The following is a 15,789-nucleotide window of genomic DNA, read 5'->3' as shown; positions in this document are numbered from 1 at the left end:
TTTTAATAAAGGAAATTCCTTGTAGATAGAACAAGGATTTTTAGGGGAATTTGAAAACGAGAAGGTTATGAAATCGTTACAATTCCCTAGCAACTGTCGGACTTTTTCAATTCCATCGACCCCTATACATACTCTTTGCCACATACTCTTACAAAAATTTATATGGAACGGATCGTGTTCGCGCCGGTTCTCAGCAGTTGACGCTGTCCGGAAACGGGCGCACTCAACCCGCCCCCGTCGCTTTTCAGGTAGCGTAGCGTCTCTTGACAGGAAAAGAAAAGGAGACACCGTCAACGTATCGTGAGCGAAAAGTGCTGAAAAGGCGACGGGGCTCCAACTTTGAGAGCTGCAAAGGATGAGAGGATGAGAGGATAAGAGGATGAGAGGATGAGAGGATGAGAGGATGAGATGGGGGATGGGGTCGCTGCGGGATTGGGCTGCGGGGGGGACGAGATGATGGTGCTGGTGCTGGTGTATTAGAGGGCGGTGAGAGATGCGGGTTGTGTTGCTGCTGGCCTATCATAAACTTGGTAGAAATTACGACGTCACTTCGATGGCCCGGCTCGCTTGCTGTGTATATGGGAACGGTAAGCTTGAGTGAGCGAGCGAGAGGCAGGTCTCTGTCGTCTTCTCTCGTCAGGCCATGTAAATGTTCTTCAGCCATAAAACAGCCGACGACCGCAAGTAAAGTTAAGAACGATGACAATGGATGGGCGAGTGAGGTTTTATTCTAGGGCAAATATACGAGATCTAGATTCTCTTTTGCAGAGATTGTGCCTTCAAAAGTTTATCGATCAGGCGGTACCATTCTCCGTTTCCTGGTGATGCCTTTTGTTTTCTTCTTCTTCCTCTTCACGGCTCTTGTAGCCCAAGAACATCTTCAGCATCGCCAAGTCGTAGCTTGCTTTCATCGCCCCAGCGATCAAGAAAGCCACCCAGAACTTCCCAATCTCTGCGAGCCAGCCTGTAGCAATCGGTCCACCGCTCTGGCTGAGAGTCTTCACGACATTGACGACACCCATGATAGCCGTTCTCTCGCTAGGTAAGACTGCGGCGGAAAGAAAGGCCTGACGGGGGGCTTGGTCCATGTTCTGCATGCAGGACCGGAGGATGAGGAACGTCATGGACAACCACGCATGGCTAGGGAGTGGTATAAGGGCGAGGAAAATGGCCGAAGGTAAATGTGTAAAGACCATGGTCTTGATCAATCCAATTCGCTTTGCGAGTGAAGACGCTGCAAGGTTTGAGATGGAGGAAATGATGTTCGTGGCGAAGAACAGGGTGCCAAGTTGGCCTTCTGGGATTTTGAACTTGCGATTGAAGAAATAGGTGATCCAAGACAAGGGGACGAGACCAGAAGCCAGAGAGTCGACGGCGAAAAGCAGACAGAGCTTGATGAGGATACTGCGCGAGGCAGGGGAGATTGCTGGCCAGATCGATTTCCTCTTCATTTCCGGAAGCGGTGCGCGTGCCTTCGATCGGACATGCTGTTCTTGGCTGTCTTCGTCATCCGAGAGCAAACCTTCAAACTCCACGTCGTCCATCTGATGCACCTCATCGTATTCCTGCTTTGGCTGTTCGGGCTCGCATTTGTCGCTTAGCATGAGAGCGAGCAGAAGCTTGACGATTCCCAGAATAGCGTAGATGCCGAATATGATTCGGTAGGCACTTGTCTCGGACCATTCTCCTCCTCTGAGATGCGCCTGTACTATCCAGCCACACGCGACAGAACCGCATGCCGTGCCCGCGTTGCCAAGTAATGTATACCAGGCGAAGATGTCGCTGCGTATCTCTTTGGCCGTGAGCTGGGCAAGTGTGGACTCCTCGATTGCTCTGAATGGACCGATTTCGTTGCCACTAGTTGACAATCAGCATCTTCCGTCTTAAGGTGCGAGAAGGTACGTACCTCGGGCTTATGACACCAAATATACTCGCTGCCACCAGAACCCAGTAGTTTCCACTCAGGGCAAACACAACACCACTTGCACTCATCAATGCCGCCCCAAGTATGAGAATCCGCCTTCTTCCTAGCCCGTCGGCGACAAGTGTAAGGAGGAAGCTGATAACAACATCTCCGAGGAGGGTGAGGGTCATGAAAAGTCCAATGCGAGCATCCGAGGTGCCAAGACTCGAGAGATAGAGGGCGAGTATGAGCGTCGACGCTCCGTAGGCAAACAGTCGGGTGAATCGCTGCAGACATAAGAGCTTAGTATCTCTGGAGGATTGTGCTATGGAGAACACGCCGAGCTCTTCAGCTACGTTGAACAGGAAGGATTTTGCTCTCGAAGCCATGCTGTAGACGCGCCTTGCATAGCATCAATGTTTAACCTTTTTTTTTCATGCTTGAGAGCTGCAATTGTCTCGAGACAGATCCGTATGTATGACGACGTGGGGAATACGGATAGCACCTCGGACTTCCGAGCCATGGCCGAAAAGTATTCCCGAGGGAGCACCAGGGCTAGTATTCACCGCTTCTGCGAATCATCTTTCGAGATATTTGAAGGTCAAAGATCTGGGGGCGGCCTGGTCAGACAAAGCACTAACAATTGGGCTGCATGTTCAAGCTTGAGTATCTCTTGGCATGAGTGTCGAATGGGAGAGTGGTTCGGTGTCTGCCGGAAGGAACACGGTACGAGTAGCAGAAGCAGACGGAAGATCGGCGTTTGCAGTACGAATTCTCCAAGATATCGCATACAACAGTACACCTTGAGCAAACATTGCGCCGTGGAGGCTAAACAATCGCTTTCCTCGAGCATCCTTAGAGCTCTTCGCCTTCCATGCGAAGGAGGTAATCTCTAATGCGCTTCCAACCGATTGCGCTGCACTTCTGATACCCGCCAAGTTACCAATATGCCGATCCAATTCCCTGCGCTTCCTAGCTGGTCTACGACTAAGACGACTTCAAAACAAGGCTTCGACAAAGTATACAACCTCGTCGACAAACTTGGTGCTCCGGTGAACAAACTCTCAAACAAATTAGGATCGGAAGCGTTCTGGCCAACTACGCTCGATAAAGAATCAGACAAGGCTGCGCGAATCCTGCGCAGTTTTTGCAAAGATGGCTTCTATGTGGAGGACGAGAACCACCTCTCTAACGGTGTCATTGATGCTGATAAGCCTAGCGGGAAACAGAGGGTAATAAAGAAGATACCGACGGAAGTGATCAAGAGAGCGAAGGGGCTAGCAATCTTTACAACTATGAGGACAGGCTTGTGGGTCAGTGGAGCTGGAGGATCGGGGATTTTGGTTGGCAGGAAGGAGGATGGCAGTTGGTCACCGCCTTCTGGCATATTACTACACACCGCAGGCCTAGGATTCATGGTTGGTGTCGACATCTACGATTGCGTGGTGGTCATCAACACGGAGAAGGCGCTGGAAGCGTTCACCAAAGTACGGGCTACGCTTGGAGGGGAGATCAGTGTCGTGGCTGGGCCGGTTGGGATAGGTGGGATATTGGAGACGGAGCTGCATAAGAGACAGGCACCCGTATTCAATTACATGAAGAGCCGAGGGTTCTACGCTGGGGTGCAAATCGATGGGACATTGATCATCGAGCGAGGGGATGAGAATGAGAGATTTTACGGACAAAAGTTGTCTGTTGCGGAAATCCTAGCAGGCAAAGTCAGGCACGACCCATACGAGACTCGGACACTCATGGCTACGATCAAGGCAGCTCAGGGTGACAATGTCGATGAAGGCTTGATAGCACCAGCCGAGCCTACACCTGGGGACTTTGAAGTGGCGGATGATCCAGGTACGGGGTTCGGTCTGCCACCCTCGGAAGATGACCCAGACCCTTATGGAGTCCACGCCTTAGAGGAGCAAGGTATGGAGATCAAGGAGATCACAGAAGCTGGCACAAAGGGTAGGCCAAGCAGCGATGCCTTTGAATACAAACCTTCACCACACAGCCCAATCTTCAGCAATTTCAATCGACAGAACAGTGTCGCAAAGAGAGATTCCAGAAGAGACAGTGGTCGGCTCAGCATTGCCAGCATCGATCGGGGCACGCAGACCGCTGAGCCACTGCAGATGCCAACCTTCGCAGATTCAGCCAAAGGACCAGGAAGCCATAGCCCAGTCACGAAGACGTCACAGAACCTTGCAGATGATGTTGACGATGGTGAGCCTGTTCATGATCTGGATAGTCACGAGGAAGAAGCCCGCGAGATGCCAGTCATCCAGAAAGCCAAGGTGGTTACCATACCTAAGAGGATACCACCAGCTCTACCACCCCGAAGTCCTTACCGGAATTCAGGGTCGAAGAGCGCTAGTCTCGATCTACCCACAAGTCCTCTTGCACAAGACCATGAAGAATCAGGGTTGGGTATCAATCTCGGTGGTCCACCACATGATCAAATCAACGGCGAAAGCGAAGGCTCCCACCCAGAAGTTCAAGGCGGGCTTGAGGACCAGCTGACTGAAGTTCACCTAGCTCCCAATCATGATTTTGAAAGGCTGTCGCCGAAGAAGGATGGTTTCGATGAAGTCTCAATGAGCGGATCAGACTACTCTCGTGCGCCTGCAGAAACGCCCATTAGGATGGAGGACCAGGAGGCGAACAGCGGACCTGCTGTTAGTATTGGAAAGGAGAATGAAGGACTTGCCAAGGCAGTAGCTCATGAGGACGAGGAGTTCCATTCGATTCCCAGCACGCCGTTAGAAGCATCTTACCCTGGAGCATGGAAAAGCGGATAGAGAAGGTTTCTCATAGAATTTTACGGTGTGTTGCTTGTCTTTACAGACCTTTGGGATGACTAGACGACAGCTTTTACTTCGCTATATTATTAACTTCAAGTTCTTCGTTCTGCATTATACGAGTGTTGCGCAGTGTCTCACATACTCCAAAAACGCCAAGAAATATGTACCTGGTGCCTGACGCTAAGCCTAGAGGGGCGGAAATCTGCCGCCAAAAAGATTACAATAACAATGGAAATATATCTTCCCATCTCCATCCCCCATCTTGAATATTGACACTCAACAACCAAATTACTTGCAAACATGGCCACTCCACTCAAGGACTGCGTAATAGCCTTGAGCGGGAAGTTCGACGAGACGCATGGTAAGCAAGTAATCCTCACACCACGCTGCTTTACGCTCAGCGCAAGATTCCACAAGGTACCTTTCGATTTCTAACCTTGCTCTACATTGCAAAGCGAAGATTGCAGCCTTGATCAAGAAGAATGGCGGCAAACACAGCACCAAGATCTCTCAAGAGGAGGAGGCTTGGTGGGTTACACACCTTATTACAACTGCTAAGCACATCGAAGCCCAGGCCGAGAAAGGTGAGACCTTCAGCTATTCATCCTTCCAACTACCCATGGCGTCAATCGTCTCTTTACATGTTCTGTTCCTGACTTTGAATATCTGCTCTCTTGAAAACTCGGGTCGTTTCCAACAAGCAGTCAGATCTCTCCCTGTTGTCATCCTTCACCTCTCGCTCAGCTCACCGCATCTCCTCAACATGGCTCTTTGCAGCCTACCTTCTCCTCCTTCACTCTACACTCAGCTAACGTTCGGTGCTTGTCTCTGTAAAAGTCCAGGAAGCTAGCAAATTGCCTGACATCAAAATCGTCAGCTTCGACTGGCTCACGGCTTCGACCAAGAGCCAAACCCGTGCCGATGAAGCTCAATTCTCACTCGATCAAACAGGTTCTGATCAAAACAACGCTACCAGCTCAATGGACCTCGCGCCTTCCAAACAAAACGACACCAAAGGTAAGGGCAGGAAGCGGCCGCGAAGCCCGACCCCGATCGAAGAAGACCATTCCGATGTCGACAAAGCTGTGGAACAGCCGCCTACGAAGAAGCACAAGGACGTGCAGAGAGCAAAGTCTGGTTCCCTTCTGATCCCAGTGGACGAGAGATGCCTTCTTGCAGGTAAGACTTCTGATCGCGAGTCTTTCCAGGCGGAAGCCTTACCAACTGACGGTAACAGGGACTCACCGAGTATACATTGGCGAGGATGGGATGATCTACGATGCGGCCTTGAACCAAACAAACGCAGGGGAAAACAACAACAAGTTCTACCGTGTTCAGGTTCTTGTGTCTGGGGCTGGCGATTACAAGACTTGGACACGCTGGGGTAGAGTTGGCGAATCAGGGAAAGGCACGACTCTTGGGGATGGTAGCTTGGAAAGCGCAATGGTCTCCTTTGAGAAGAAGTTCAAAGAGAAAGCTGGAGTCACCTGGTCCAACAGATTCGACGCGCCAAAGGGAAGTAGGCAGAAAGGATACTACACCTTCATCGAACGCAAGTACGAAGACGACTCTGATGATGATGATGATGATTATGATGATGATGCGGAAGATCTACCTACTGCTAGCACCAGTGGAGCCTCGAAGAAGGGGGCCACTGTTAGCCATGTCGAGCGAGCTGACAGTGCACTTCCAAAATCCGTCCAGCGACTCATGGAGTTAATCTTCAACCAGCAGTACTTCGCAGATACGATGCGGGAATTGGACTACGACGCAAACAAGCTACCTCTAGGGAAGCTGAGCAAGCGCACTTTGGAGAGGGGTTTCGAGATCCTCAGAGACCTTGGTGAACTGCTTATGGATCCATCTATCGCCGACAGCAAGCACAACATGACTTGGCTTGACGCCATTGCAGCTTGCAGTAACGCTTTCTATACCGTCATCCCTCATGCTTTCGGTCGGAACCGACCGCCAGTAATCTCATCCGATGAGAAGTTGAAGAAGGAAATCAGCTTGATGGAATCACTGAGCGATATGCAGATTGCTCATGTCATCATGAAAGACACCGGGGGAGACGTTGCTATCAATGCGCTCGATCGCCAATTTGCTGGGCTAGGATTGCGGGAGATGACGCCTCGTAAGCTTTGATTCCTCTCTTGTAGCAGATTGTGGTCTTGTTATTCTTAGTGCTCCATCATTGCTGGCTCTGAACTGTGACATAATCTCATTGACTGATGTCTCCTCAGTCAACATCGTCTCGGACGAATTCACGCTCCTCCAGGAGTACCTGATCAAATCTCACGGACATACCCATCATCTCTCATTCAAGGTACAGCTCTGTCCGCTTCAGTCAATCTCCAGACACTTACCCCGTATCTTTAGGTCCAAGACATCTTCCGCATCGAGCGTAACGGCGAAGAGGAGCGTTTCGAGCAGTCACCTTACGCAAAAGCAAAAGGTAGCGACCGCCGTCTTCTCTGGCATGGCTCTCGAGTCACCAACTACGGCGGTATCCTGTCTCAAGGCCTTCGTATCGCTCCTCCAGAAGCTCCAGTAAACGGCTACGCGTTTGGCAAGGGCGTCTACCTGGTACACGCCCATTTTTATTCCTTCCAAATAAAACCCCGACAAGCCATGCAATAGGCCATGCAATCCCATTACTGACACCACCATAGGCCGACATTTCCTCCAAATCCGCCAATTACTGCCAGTCCCATGCTTCCAGTAACACCGGCCTCCTTCTCCTTTGCGAAGTCGAACTCGGCAAACCGATGCTCGAACTCGAAATCGGCCGTTCTGATGCTGCGGAATTGGCTAAACAGCACGGATGCATTGCCACCTGGGGTAGAGGTGCTACTGCTCCTAGGGGTTGGAAAGATGCGGGTTGCGTGAATGCGGATTTAAAAGGGGTGATGATGGTATGTGTTTGCTCCAGCCAGATTGTTGAGGACTGGGGTGATACTGACCGAAAGTGACAGCCTAACACGACCAAGGAGCCAGGTCCGGCGAACTATGCGTCTAGCTATCTGCAATACAACGTACGCTCTCACCTCTTCCATTCTACCCAGAAACCCCGCGCTTACAGAGAGTAGGAATACATCGCCTACGACATAGCCCAGGTCAAGCTCCGCTATCTGCTGCGCGTGGAAATGACGCCAGGTGGGTATGGGTACTGAGCCGCGACGAGTGCCTCACGGCCCAGAGTAGGGCAGGTTTGAACCCTGACGGAGAGAAACCATTGGGTGAAAGATATTCTTTCGGTTTTACACTGCTTGCTATGGCTATTAAAGTTCGCAGAGATACCCGCTTACTCCGCTAGCTTGATAGGCAGCAGGAGCGACAGGAGCAAATGTTGTTTCATATATTGATGGCATTGCTACTCTTAGAATCTGGATGGGTGGAAACCGATGCTATGCCGCTCTAAATGCATTTATTTTCACCAACTCTCATGCAAGAATGGAATTGCTCCTCTGTTGGAGCTGAAAATATTCAAGCCATCCGGCCCAATAGCCTTCTCATATTGTATACCCGCCATCCATACTCAAGCCTTCCCCATTGGATCCACCTCCCGACCCGCCATCACCATTCACTCCCTGACTCCACACATCATCCATGGCCCCGCCGGCCATGCTCATATACCCGCTCTTCCCCTTCCCCCTGCTCGCTCCCTCCACCATCCCGAACTTCCGCCCCATTTCCCGCGCTTCCTTCACACTCCTGCCTAGGCTCCCGAGTAACGACACCAGCTCCACGTCCGATTTCTCGGCGAGCGTTTCCTGCCGGAACGTGGAGTGGTGTTCCGGTGGTAACAGGAGGGGGAGTCGCGATAGCAGGGCGAGGATCGAGCGGAGCAGAGGGTGGTTGATTTCGGAGATTGGGGCGTCGGTTGGGGGTGTGGTGGGGTCTGAGGGGGAATCGGTGGTGGTGGTCGTGAGGTAGGATGGTGGCAGGGATGTGAGGTAGGCTTTGAGAAGTTGGATGCGGGCGTGGAGCATCTTTACTGCGTTCGCGCGGGCGGTGAGGGATGCGATGACTGCCTCTATTATTAGCAACGGCATTGCGGGAAGTGAAGGGTGGAATGGCGGTCGCATACGCTCTTCATCCTCCGAACTCAACATGCTCGAATCATCCACGGCCTTACTCTCCCTGTCCACCGCTTTCCCCTTCTTGTCCACCTGCCCAACCGCCTTCTGCGAGGCCTGCCCTTTCGTATCCTTCGCTGCGCTGTCGATCGCCGTGGCGTTCCCTCCGCCCCTGGCCACGAAGTCCACACTGATCATCTCCGCTTCCCCGGTCTCGACGCTGTAGGGCAGTTCGCGGAACTTCAGCTCCAGCGGCGCTTCGGCGCCGTCGACCTCCATGCCTTGGCCTTCGTTGTTCTCGTAGACGCTCTCGTAGATCGTGAGCGGGAGCTTGCCGCCCACCGCTGCCCCTTCTTCGAGCACGCTGGCCGGGTGGAAGGCGAGGAGGACGGCGGTTTCGTTGTAGGTGTGTAAGATCTGCTGGTGGATGGGCACATGCGCGCCCTCCGGCCCCGTCACGGGGATCGTGGTGAACCATCCCACCAGCTCCAGAGCTGGAGCCAGATGCACATCTTTGTACTGCTGCAATCGGTCTTTGAACCACGTCTCGTGCAGCAGTATCTGTCCGTTGTATTGCACGGTCTGGCATTCGAAAGCGTGCTCGAGGCTGACTGAGCGGCCGGACTGTTGGCCGATGAGGGCACCTACTATGGGGGTTTCCTGGCGGCGGAGCGTGTGACGGGTTATGTAGTCGGAGATTGTGAGGAGTATGAGAGGGTGCAGGTTGATGTGGAGGTCGGAGGAGGGGGACTGGTGGGTGGAGAGCAAAGAGGTTGGGGTGGGGGCCATGGTCAGGATTGGATGATGTGGGTGCGATCAGTGATTGGTACCAGTCGCCTGAAAAGCCGACGTTTGAGGCTGTGATTCAGACGAGCTTCCTTCGGTGAGAAAGTTGTATTGGCCGTCAAGTATCAGAGATGTTGAAGGGCGTCTATAGGCTTGGCGTAAAACTACGCTAAGGTACCTGAGTGAAGGGCTATGAGTTTAGAGAACTGTATTCAAAATGTATTGTTTACGGGACTACCTTTACCTTTCAGCGGCTGTTAAGTAATAGCACTAAACTACCGATAGATTCATACCACGTTATATATGCTGATAGGTTTTATTTTTATTAGAAAAACGAATATAGGGATTCGTTGCGATGTTGCTAAGCCTACAAGTGTTGGTTTTGACGGCTTATGGCCATTAGCCACAATGTGGCTGGGGGCTACAGCCATATAGCCATGGGCAACAGCCATATAGCCATGGCTATGGATTTGGCAAGCGACTTTTTGCATTTATATCAGGCCCATGCCCACTTGCATGAAGTTCTTTCCTTATGTTCTACCTATCTATGTATGCGATCTATTTACATAGCATTCATATTCATATATAGCCCTAGCCCTAGCCCTAATTGTATTGGGCATAGCCTACCATATTGCCAACAACAAGTACTCATATTCACTAGAATTTGCAATCTACTAGGATTTGCAATCTCTAAAACTTAATCTTTATAATTTATCATTCCATAGCATTATAATAAGAAACTCGAAAAAAATCCTAAGAGGATATAAAATACGATTTTTATATTTTTAAGAATTCTTAAAATCGAGGTAATAATAATTAATTTATATAATAGCGTAATAAACTTCGACGATTATATCTTAATATACTATTTTATAACTTTATTAATTTAAGTCTAATTAAGAAAAAGAAAAAAATTCTAATAACTATATTTTATATTCTTTTAACTTTTCTTTCTAGTTTTTGATTATATTGTTGTAGAATAATAAATTTTAAGAATTAGATTTTGAACATTGCAAATCCTAGTAGATTGCAAATCAAGCTTGTCGAGCTAAATTCTCGGAAATGTAGAGAATTTTTGAACGCTTTTTAGAGATCTGACTTCAAAAATAATCGATTTAGATAAGTTTCTCGCGGGGGTGACTTCCCTCTGCTTGGAGGGAGTGGACTCTGTCGGAACTGGGTTTCACGCTAGTTGAAAAAATGCAGATAACAGATCAAGATTCCGTTGAAATCCGAGGACGTATTAAAAGTTTTAACACTAACTCTGTAGAACCGTAGAGAAACCGAGAATCCACCGTGAAACAAAGTCACAGCAGCCGTTTGATTTGATTGGTCTGTACACATCAAACATCGATTGTTGGACTGAGTGATCAGCCTCATGACATTCACCATTGTTCTAATCTACTGGCCCACATATCCTACCTGATTTCAGGCCTCCTCATATGCTCCTACCCGCACCTAAGAAACCGAGTCGCCCCCGGCAACGTGCAGCATTGACTGGGCAAGGGACTGTGCGAGACGCATACGTAGCTCTCCCATCAGCACTTCCTTTGATGGAATGTTAGCCGCAGGGTACTGCCCTACTTACCTGCATAGCTTGTGATCACCAGGCTGAATTACACAAACCCCAGCCTAGAGTACTCGCTTGCTGCCACGAAAAGCCATCAAGTATCCGTTCCAGAGCCTTGTGCTAGAGTATTATGCACTAACGCAACACCCCCACTCGATTGTCCAGTCCTTGATTTTTGCGTCCCTCCTTGACCCCGCCCAGAAGCTGCAGCAGTCATCAGGCAATGTGAGACATTCAGAGTCCAGGTAGTTGCCTGCTCGAGCGCATGTACTTTCCACGCAATGGGTTCGGCCCCAGTAGAATCCCCCATTCTCTAAATCTTATTCCCGAAATTCCGCCGGCTATACACAAATTAACGGCTAAGAAAGCAGTGGGGATATAGCTGAAATGCCGTCATGAGTATAAAACGTATGAGCGCTGTGTAGAAAGCCGAGTCTGGTTGGCCCGTAAATGCGCGAGATTGACATTTCTGATGTTTGAGTAGGAGAGCAACAGTAGGGGTCTCGGCAAAGACATTTGCATGCTTAATCCAGCCATGCGATGCCAGCCAATGCTGTAGCCTGATGAAGGACGAGTTCCGTTTCTGCAGGTTCGTCCACGATGTGAGGGCTGATGGTGAGGCAACTGCAGTCCGGTGAGGGGCGGCATTGCATGAAGTCACGGTGACCGAATCGCCGATATGAGTGTTGAAGGCCCAATCGGGTAAGCTCGATATGCGAGTCACAGTCCATAGCATTGTTGTTCGCTATGATGACTACAGGTGTGAAAAATGCCGAAATTCGTCATGGCTTATACAAATCAGAAGAGTCTGGCTCATTGAGCCTGAGCAGCTCTTCAAGTTTCTGGGGATCCGAGGCATAATCGACCGGTTCCTGTTTAGTCTTTCCTGCCTTCCAAGGTGGTGAACTGGGGTGAATGACAGTACTTGATGGCAATGAAGCAGCTTTTGGATTACGAAACTCATCCGCAGTACCTGCTAATATAGCCTTTTCAGGACCAAGGTCCTTCATCGTAACATCGTCAGCAACATCGTCTCGCTCAAAGGCAGGGACATCTTCAGTGCGATTCTCCGTTGGGGTCGATGCTCGCGTCGACTCTTCTGAGGCAGCCTGGGAGTCGGACAGAGCGAGACTCATGGTTCCAGGTGTCTTGGGAACGGTACCCGCATCTTCCATCGTACTGTCTTCGTCGTTGGAACCTGCTTCTGTTTGAGATTCTATCTCAATCTGATCCGACAGAGTCTCCGCCGTTGAGCATTCACAAATCTCGTTGGCGTAAGCGGTAGGCGAGAAGCGTCTGCCCACTTCGTCAAAGCGTATCCATTTCTTAGCCTAGTACAGAGTTAGTGCAATATCCAAAGCAATTGTGGTCAGACAAACAGAAGCTATGCTGTGCCCAAGCCAAAAGAGCCTGTCTGCACGCGGCTTAGCCATGGATGGCAAATCCAATGTACGTTCATCATCATCGATCATCGCATCCGTAAACCAAGCCTCTGGAAAGTACCACTGGCTGTACAGCTGGCCCCGCATAACGAAATCCTCGGGGAGTGGGCGTCCAGGTCCTTCCTCTGGTTCCGGAAAGTCTTTGGAACGGAAGCTGGGATCCGCAGCTCGAGACGGTGTAGATAGAAAATTAAGGAAGGAGCAGAGTCCATTCCACGGAACGGAGGGTTCGATGCACTTCATGGCCTGTTCGACACCAACAAAGGTTCGAAGGAATACGAGGTATACATGCACTAAGGGATGAACGTTTGGGTCCTCGGGGCGTCTTAGAGAAATGCTCAATGTTCCGAAAGCAATTTTGGAAGCCAGCGTAACCACTTCGACGGATGGTCCGGGAGAACATGACATAAAAGCGTCAAAATCTGATGTCCCGAATTGCTCATCTTTTACTTGATTAGCATTTTCAGAGGCCTCAAATGCCAAGCGAAGGATTGGCTTTGGTACTCCGTGTTTGGCAATGCCATATTCGAACAACGCAGCAATATTCGCAACAGCAGCAAAGACTCCCGCTTCCTTGAACCTGGCAGCAGTCTTCGTAATGTAATTCTCTAACAGGTCGTCGGCTTCAAGTTCCATGATGGCCTTATCGAATCGGTCCGAAGGATCAGCGGGGCCTTTAGTAAAGAGAATCCCATGTGCTCTAATGAAGATGGTTTCGAATGAGGATCGACGGGTTGCTGATTCTTTGCCGTTGAGAATGGGATTGAAAAGGGTCATGATACTTCCTTTGGCACTTTCGAAAGGAGTGACACAAGTCAAGGACCTGGTGTAAAGCGATAGCTGCTCGAGGGTATAAGGGCGAGCAAGGATGGCCAGATGATGATAAAGCCGGCCGACATTTGGGCTCTTGTCAGCTGCTTTGTTATACCAGAAACGGGCTACGTTGCTCCAAACCTCGCGGTCCTTGGGTTCATCATCTTCAATGGCCATCCTGTACCTTCCTAGATCCCCTATATGACAAAAAATGAGTAAAACAAAAAATGAATTGGGATCTTCGGAATTTACCAAGACACTCGATCCAAGTATCTTCGAAGGTGGATACCGTTTCGTAAAGTAGAGCCATCATCGAGTATGCTATGTAAATGAAGGCAAGCATATGCTCCAGTGACTGTGGAAGCCTGTGTCTCAAGACCTCGAGGAAGGCGTGAATCCCGTGTCGCCACATTCGAGCTGGCATGGAGTATTTAGCTGCTAACCTGCTTAGAGCTGCACTCGCAGAAGGATGCTGTGATGCCAGAAAGAAATCGTGGTGCTCATGTAAAAGTTGTTTATGAAGTGCAATGAGTGACTGCCACTGGTCATTCTTTAAGTCGATCTTTTTGGATGGGTCCTTTTCCTGGGCGGCAGCCGACTGCCTTTCGTCGATGTCTATACATTTAGCTTCGACCATGACCAAACCAGCGTAGATACCCTTCACTTCCACTACGAGCTGCTCATGAGAAATAGGCCTGGTGTCGGGCTGTAGGAGCATCTCAGGTTCAGCTTCCGAGCCTTCAGACGGTTCATCTCCGGGTGGAGAGTCGCCATCGGAAGGCGGTGGCTCTTTCTTTGCTAAAATCCTAGTTTTTCTTGAACTATCAAAATGAGTGACATGGGGCTCGGTAGACATGGTCTGTTCCCGAGTATCCGCAACGTTCGGCTGTTCATCAACAATGTCTGGCTTCTTTGGTCTGGACCTGGGCTCCCTTGAAGGATGTGGACGCCGAGGGGGCTTGTTTACATGACCAGGCTGCCTATCTCTTCGGGCAGCTTTACGTGTGTTAGGGTCATCTATATTCGGATCCCACAGTGGCTTGATTGACCCAGGGGCACCGCGTTTGAATTCCGGGTCGTTCTCAGTCGCTTGCTGCCGGTTGAGATCGGACTCCTCCTTACCAATCGAGAATCCACGAGAACCGCTTTTCGCATGGCGCGCCCTCGCAAGCATGGAGATTGGTCTTTGTGCAGCTAATGGTTGTAGTACTGGCGAGCCAGACTCGCCTTCCGCTCCCCTTTTACGTGGATTGTTCTCTAGAACAGGTTTGTCATACCCAAGTCTATCATGTGTGCCTGTGGCTCGCCTTTGGCCAATCGTAAGATGTCCAAAGTCATCGATTCTCTTTCCATCTCCATGTCCGTCGCCCGGCGCAGAATTAGGTCGATTAGACGGATAGGGCCTCAGTTCTCCTTCGATGGTGGGCGTTATGCGATTGCCAACGGAGGAAGGCTTCGACTGGGCTGGACTGATTGCAACCTCACTAGGGTTCGGCTGCTTCTGCCTAGAGGTCCGTGTGTCAGCCGACTTATGATGATTGGGACAAGGGATCGCTCAGCCAAATCCTTTGACCCATACGCTAATTTCCGGTCACGCTCACAGTGTGTTAACGTACTCTTTTGTAGCCTGAAACCTCTTTTTTGCCTCAACCTCCTCTATCGACCCTATGTCCTCGATAAAGTCTTGGTGAGCCTCCTTGGCGTGATTCCATGCCTTGGGCCATGCCTGAAACCGTCTCTCGCAGATTGGACATGTGTAGCCGTCGCCATATCCTCCAGCGGCAGAACGTCGATGACTTTGAATCTTGGCATTCAGATCGGATGGCTGGCCCATTCCTATGCACGTATGGATGACTAGGAAGCCGGCTAGAGCATCCCGTGCTTATGTTGTGGCTGAGTGTTATCATCAGCATTCTGCAGCTGTTGGGGTGAAATAGCCATGTAGCAGGTGACTGTACTTTCGGAACAGAGTGTCAGTTCGCTCATCGCTCGCCCCCACTAGCCAAGGCAAATGATCGGCGTCTCCGTCGGGAGGCGAATGAACTTTGGACTTTGGTAAGGTAGGCCCAGGGTCTTCTACGGACAGTGAGCGACTGCAAATTTACGTCTGCTCTGGCCTTTCGTAGATATAGATGGTAAATGGATGCCTTTGCTCGCAGAGCCGCATTGGACCGCGCACCACACTGGCGGGGCGCCTAGTGTTGCCGAGGAAAAAGCAGGCAATAATAGGCAATGGTCCGCAATCTTGGAGGCCTAATATATACAACATAAGGCTGTCGGTTCGACCATGTTGAGAGGACTAAGGACACTTTGCTCTGGTAGAGGTTGCTTTCAAGGATCAAGCCTTGCTTTAGTCCTGACTACGAGTCAACCCACAACATATTCCGAGACCATCCTG

General features: G+C 50.4%; 5 protein-coding genes across 5 annotated transcripts; 2 read left to right on the top strand and 3 right to left on the bottom strand.

Annotated features, from left to right (window-relative positions):
* Positions 1-794: 794 nt before the first annotated feature.
* On the bottom strand, positions 795-2,292 carry HO133_009489 (uncharacterized protein; the record flags this gene model as incomplete). Its single annotated transcript, XM_037300350.1, has 2 exons — positions 795-1,857; positions 1,907-2,292. The coding sequence occupies 2 exons, from the start codon at positions 2,290-2,292 to the stop codon at positions 795-797; spliced, it is 1,449 nt and encodes a 482-aa protein (XP_037154198.1).
* A 300-nt stretch (positions 2,293-2,592) lies between these two features.
* HO133_009488 (uncharacterized protein) lies at positions 2,593-4,698 on the top strand (the record flags this gene model as incomplete). Its single annotated transcript, XM_037300349.1, has 2 exons — positions 2,593-2,788; positions 2,843-4,698. 2 exons carry the CDS (start codon positions 2,593-2,595, stop codon positions 4,696-4,698), a joined length of 2,052 nt encoding a protein of 683 aa, XP_037154197.1.
* Positions 4,699-5,001: 303 nt separating this feature from the next.
* Positions 5,002-7,874, top strand: HO133_009487 (uncharacterized protein; the record flags this gene model as incomplete). The annotated part of the gene is made up of 9 exons (XM_037300348.1): positions 5,002-5,062; positions 5,157-5,285; positions 5,539-5,880; positions 5,939-6,835; positions 6,945-7,027; positions 7,081-7,287; positions 7,374-7,616; positions 7,677-7,736; positions 7,791-7,874. 9 exons carry the CDS (start codon positions 5,002-5,004, stop codon positions 7,872-7,874), a joined length of 2,106 nt encoding a protein of 701 aa, XP_037154196.1.
* Positions 7,875-8,213: 339 nt separating this feature from the next.
* Positions 8,214-9,569, bottom strand: HO133_009486 (uncharacterized protein; the record flags this gene model as incomplete). Its single annotated transcript, XM_037300347.1, has 2 exons — positions 8,214-8,731; positions 8,792-9,569. 2 exons carry the CDS (start codon positions 9,567-9,569, stop codon positions 8,214-8,216), a joined length of 1,296 nt encoding a protein of 431 aa, XP_037154195.1.
* Positions 9,570-11,918: 2,349 nt separating this feature from the next.
* On the bottom strand, positions 11,919-15,225 carry HO133_009485 (uncharacterized protein; the record flags this gene model as incomplete). Its single annotated transcript, XM_037300346.1, has 4 exons — positions 11,919-12,467; positions 12,516-13,588; positions 13,644-14,896; positions 15,008-15,225. 4 exons carry the CDS (start codon positions 15,223-15,225, stop codon positions 11,919-11,921), a joined length of 3,093 nt encoding a protein of 1,030 aa, XP_037154194.1.
* Positions 15,226-15,789: the final 564 nt, after the last annotated feature.

The sequence above is a fragment of the Letharia lupina genome, assembly GCF_014066315.1.
Source record: "Letharia lupina isolate WasteWater1 chromosome Unknown contig_7, whole genome shotgun sequence".
Taxonomy (NCBI): Eukaryota; Fungi; Ascomycota; class Lecanoromycetes; order Lecanorales; family Parmeliaceae; genus Letharia; species Letharia lupina.
Note: the sequence above shows the minus strand (reverse complement) of the source record. Positions and strands in the feature narration are given on the sequence as shown.